At 46.4% G+C, this 5,026-nt stretch overlaps 1 protein-coding gene across 4 annotated transcripts in view; it reads left to right on the top strand.

Annotated features, from left to right (window-relative positions):
* Positions 1-1,120: 1,120 nt before the first annotated feature.
* Positions 1,121-5,026, top strand: part of LOC129378487 (gasdermin-E-like) — a 6,196-nt gene continuing 2,290 nt past the window's right edge. For 2 of the 4 annotated variants that reach the window (XM_055058774.1, XM_055058777.1), the window contains exons 1-7: positions 1,121-1,444; positions 2,495-2,734; positions 3,418-3,610; positions 3,733-3,910; positions 4,075-4,195; positions 4,342-4,482; positions 4,733-4,854. In XM_055058774.1, coding sequence (XP_054914749.1) covers positions 2,524-2,734; positions 3,418-3,610; positions 3,733-3,910; positions 4,075-4,195; positions 4,342-4,482; positions 4,733-4,854 — 966 coding nt within the window. In that variant the 5' untranslated portion in view covers positions 1,121-1,444; positions 2,495-2,523. Of the gene's footprint in view, positions 1,445-2,249; positions 2,735-3,417; positions 3,611-3,732; positions 3,911-4,074; positions 4,196-4,341; positions 4,483-4,732; positions 4,855-5,026 lie in introns of those variants that run through there. The other 2 variants (XM_055058776.1, XM_055058775.1) reach the window with 2 other exon arrangements.

A 5,026-nucleotide genomic window follows, 5' to 3' on the forward strand; every position in this document is an offset into this window, starting at 1 on the left:
TGGAAGAAATACGCATTATTTATTCATTATAAATATTACATGCAGCGGTTTATTTCACTTCATTCCAGGTGAAAATTATTTTACTCCACTCTTCAGTATATTGTATTTCTGTCTGCTTTAAAGTGTTGTAGGGTGGATTTTTCTCAAATTTACCCTGCAGATAATTGGGTATATATGGGACAAACTTTTTTTAGCAGTGCTTGCACAGAAGTGTTGAACCGCAAGTTCAAAATGAGGGCGCATTTTGTGAACAACCCCTGTCCTGATCTTCCATGGCAAATCACAGGAAGGAAGGCTTAGTGGTGATGAAGAGGAGCGCAAGTTTGGAAAACTTCCTCAAAAGGAAAAACAAAGTCGTTCAACAGAGGTACATTCGCTGAAATGGTGTTTCTTATGCCGCCACTGATGAGATACCGCCCTGGGAGGTTGCCCACATACAGCATATCAGAAATCGACGCTGACCTCAAGGACGTTCCTGTGCAAAAACAGTCGGTCTGGAAAACAATCCGAGAAGCAGCCACTATTAATAAACTGATTATTATTGAAGAGTTTATATTCCCTAAATGAAAAAAATTGCCATTACAAATTGATGCTGGCAAGCCTTTTATTTCTGTTACTCCTGATGACCTTGCAGCAAATGAAAACTCGACGTGTGAGATTGAAATAAACCATTATCAATACCAAAATGTGAGCTCAATTTAAAAAGTGAAATGACACAGTAATTTGGGACAATAACTAATTATCATTACTTCCAAAATGTTTTCAGAGGTGACGCCGATGTCATATGGAGCTGCTGGTTTCCTGCAGCTCCTTTGTTTGGGGAAAAATAATGAGTTGTAAATAAATGTCCATACTCTCGACTGAGGCTCGAAAGATCCAGAACAGGGTTTTGCGGACTCTTAAAAACGCCTCTGAATGTGTGTGAGAAAAAAATAAACACTATTGCACAGGTGTTGTTCTACATATGACAGGATGTGGTGCATTGAAATCTCTCTACCTACTTCTCACCATTAGGATGTAAAGCATGACAGCAGACAGCCACGTTCAAGAAATATTCTCTCCTTTGATTTTTGGGGGGATTTTTTTTTTTTTTTGACTGATCAGAAGTATAAAAGGAAAGGCAAGTCTGCTCATGCCCCGATGGGCCGCGCAGAAACGTCCCACCGGGTCTCCGTGACTCCACCGGGTGGGCGGAGGAGCGGGACGGCCGCTGCGCCTTTTAACCCCAGATCTGGTCCCGCTCACATCAGTGCGGATGAGAGCCGCCCATCGGTCCGTTTTTTGCCTCTGGATATTTCTGAGTCGAGCCGGAGTCTGTCTCTCTCTCTCTCTCTCTCTCTCTCTCTCTCTCTCTCTCTCTCTCTCTCTCTCTCTCTCTCTCTCTCTCTCTCTCTCTCTGTGCATCCTGACACCCGGAATCCGCGCTCCAAACTCTGCGCCTGAGGTAAGCGACTCCATTCAGGTCTGAGCTATAAATACGTTTTTGGGAAGACTTGTTTGTTTGTCCTGTCCAGCCGTTTCCAGGCCCTGCAGATACTCCAGATTCCCTGCTCTAATTTTTGTAATCTGAGTCATGAGGCTCCAGGCGCAGCGTGGCTGGAAGAGGGGAAAGAAGTGGAGGCTGTACTTACTGTAAATTACAAGAGGAAGATTTGTTTTTTCATTCAAAAGTTTATTAGTGGCAGGCATCACCGCAATTGAATCCATTTTATGATTGATTAAAAACACCAGGGAGCCCTCTGACCTTTGCATGTAAGCATTTTGAGGGTGCCAGGTTGGAAGACCTCCTCTCCTCTCAAACACAGGACAGAACTCTGGCATCCCCCCAGCCCCCCCAAAATAAAACCTTGACATGACTTCTTTGGTGAAAAGAAAAGATTTCGTCATGTCTTCTTTGAATTTCTTTGATCAACATTGGTTAAACCACGTGTTGGAGACGCACATATATAAAGTTGTTTCCTGCTTGTTCTCCTCGGTTCAGATCACAGTGAACAAAGGCAACATGAAATATTCACCAGCCGTACATCTGAGCCTGTGGATTTTGAACTTGGAAGAGAGGGGAAAGGCTCGACACACTACGGCGACTCTTAAAAAATTCAGCCCCGCACGAGTCGACTCACATGGAAACCCAGAAGCGTCAAGAGTCGGTTTCTTCCACTTGAAGCTCACGCAGCTCGTTCAAACAGGGCCTGTGGCTCCTGACTGCCAGCCAGATGCCACATCTGTTGTTTAGTTCAAGCGTTCTTCTGTCCAACAGAGTCCCAAATGATGTTGATCACTTTCTTCCGTTTGCTCCCGAGCGCTTTCGAAACTAAAACCACGATACCAGAGCCCCACAGTGGTTGTTAGTGTGAGATCATTCCTCCATTTGTGCGGTTGCATTCGGGGCACTTCCTTCCTGAAGGGTTGTGAACACCCATGCTTTAATGAAAACACTGTGCTCTCTATGTCAAAAATGAATCCCTCATATGTAAATAAATAAAATCTCTTCCAGCTTTTCTCGACTCCTCTCCCGCCAAGGCCATGTTTTCCAAGGCCACTGCCAACTTCGTCCGTCAGGTTGATCCGGAGGGCAGCCTCATCCACGTGTCCCGGGTCAACGACTCCCACAAACTGCTCCCCATGGCAGTTGTGGTCAAGCGCAACCGCTTCTGGGTGTGGCAGAGGCCCAAGTACCAGCCGACTGATTTCACCCTGGGCGATCTGCTGCAGGGCGATGAGGCGCTCCGACCCGGTAGGTGTGACTTCAAGGGATTTTGAAGTCACACACAAGAATAGAATTGTTCTGTGTTACGCTACTGTTTTTCTGATGGATGCTGCAGTCACTGCTTGGCAGGAAGATTCATAAGCCTTGAAATTTTTATATTTGTCAAGTTAAAACCACTGAGTTCAAAGGATCAAAGGTTAACCCCGGTCAGTTTTTCTTCCGGGATTGCCCTGTATTTATCGACATCTGTCTTTCCATCGACTCTGGAGCCGCTGCCTCTTGGCTTCTCACTCAAAGGGATGGATAGAAACCACAGCAATCTTACAACTGCTTAATAAAACCTAAAGACCCATCTCCTCACTAGGCTAAGAAGAACACTTTTTAAATGCCCCAATTGTTCATTTTTAAGTAGAGACTTTAGTGCACGGGTGCCCAAAGTGGAGGGCCGGCATCCTGCACGATTTAGTTCTCTCCCTGGTTTCACCTGGGATAATGGACCAAGGCAACTACCTTCTCGGTGTTCTTCTTAGGCCTCTCCTGAGGCCTAAGAAATGAGCTATCATTTGATCCAGGTGTGTTAAACCGGGAAGAGAACTCAAACATGCAAGGTGCCGGCCCTCCAGGACCCACTTTGGGCACCCATGCTTTCGTGCATGAAGTATTTTTTAACACCAGATACAAATCTGGTGTCACTTGTTTTTCTTTTGCAGGAGTTTCCGAGACAGAATTCCTGACCTACAAGGAGACGTACCGGGACGATCACTCCGGGAAGCTGGACACCGAGGCCGGTCCCGTCAACGTCGGTCTGGAGGGCCTGGGTTTGTCCAAGCTGGAGTCGTGTTTCGGAAAGCTGAAGAAAGAGGAGCTGGATGTCAAGAAGCTGTTGAAGGACTCCGACGGAAGGTTTCGGCCGGTCTTTTACGAATTGTTCATTCTGCGTCGGGTCCAACGCAAGGAAGGAAGGAAGGTGTCTGGACGTAAAACTGAGAGAAGGGCTTTGGTGTGACCGATTTTGTCTGCCTCAGGTTGGTGGACATGCAGCACGTCCTGGTGCAGCAGCTGGAGAAGCGCGCCGAGGTTCTGACGGTGGTGAAGGAGCGCATCCTCACCGCCAACTCGTGCTCCGTCACCATGACCAAGAAGCAGCAGTGCACCTTTCAGGGCGTGCTGGGCCTGATGGGCCTGCTGGGGGGCTCCGTGAAGGTCGGCCCAGCAGCTTTTCACATTTATGTGACGCTTTGTGTACCGTTACCTCCATAAAATAATGGACCAAGTCAGTTTTTGCTAAAAAAACAAAAAAACAAAAAGAAAAGGCCATTATTTTAGGAAGGCGACTACATACATGCGTGTTAAACGTGTGTTTGTAGGTGCTTGGAAAGGACGTGAACAATATTGAGGTGGACAGCGACGTCTCCTTGGAGATTCCCTCTGGCACCGTGATCGCGTACAGCATAATGGAGCTGGAGATCAAAAAGAACGGCCACTACGGTGAGGATGAGTCCAAAAAACAAAGAGTTAAAACTGGGAAGGAGATCATTCCTTTATCCCTTTTCTTCTTGCTACTTTGCTTTCAGCTCTTATATTTGATGTTTCGGGGTTTTCCTTATCTTTGTTGCTTCTGGAATTGTTTTCAGGAATATGCCTGCGACCCAGCGCCATCGGAGGTTTCGAGAGCGACTCCATCCCGTTGGACGGCTCGTCGGATGCAGTGGACGGCAGTTTCGACCGGCACGGGGCTCGGGGAGGAGGTGCTCCTTTCGCCGTTTTTCACAGCGGTGATTCACAATTTCTCTTCCATGGGAAGGACTAAAGCAGTTGACATGAGGAAGTGAAACACACTGCTGACATGTTGGCAAAGACCAAGGTTCCCTTTTCTTAAGCTAAGATTTAGAATGATTAACAAGCCAACAAATCTCCTTCCTACTAGACCAATGCAAAGAATCAAATCTGCTGCGTCAGCTCTAAACCTAAAAAAAGTTGTGTTTTTAAATTTGAAGTTGTGGTGACAAAGATGGTACCTTGCAGGATGGTCGGATGTGGACCTTTCTCCTCTGGCGGACCTCCCCAGGTCGACTCGACGTGAGCTGATGGACAAGCTCCAAGAGGCTCTTCGAGAGAGATTTGCTCTGTCCTACTTACAAAGTGAGGTGAGGGTCACGCTAACTTGACTCAGACCAGTGAAGCTAGCATCTGACCACTTTTAATTATTGCCTAAATCGATAGCAATTGCGCAACAAGTGACTTGTTATTTCTAAACATTTTATTTATTTTTTTTTGTAAATTAAGTACATTTAAAAAAAAATCGCCAATCTTTTTCCC

Source organism: Poeciliopsis prolifica, unplaced genomic scaffold (genome assembly GCF_027474105.1).
Source record: "Poeciliopsis prolifica strain line A6 unplaced genomic scaffold, Auburn_PproV2 SCAFFOLD052, whole genome shotgun sequence".
NCBI classification, from domain to species: Eukaryota; Metazoa; Chordata; class Actinopteri; order Cyprinodontiformes; family Poeciliidae; genus Poeciliopsis; species Poeciliopsis prolifica.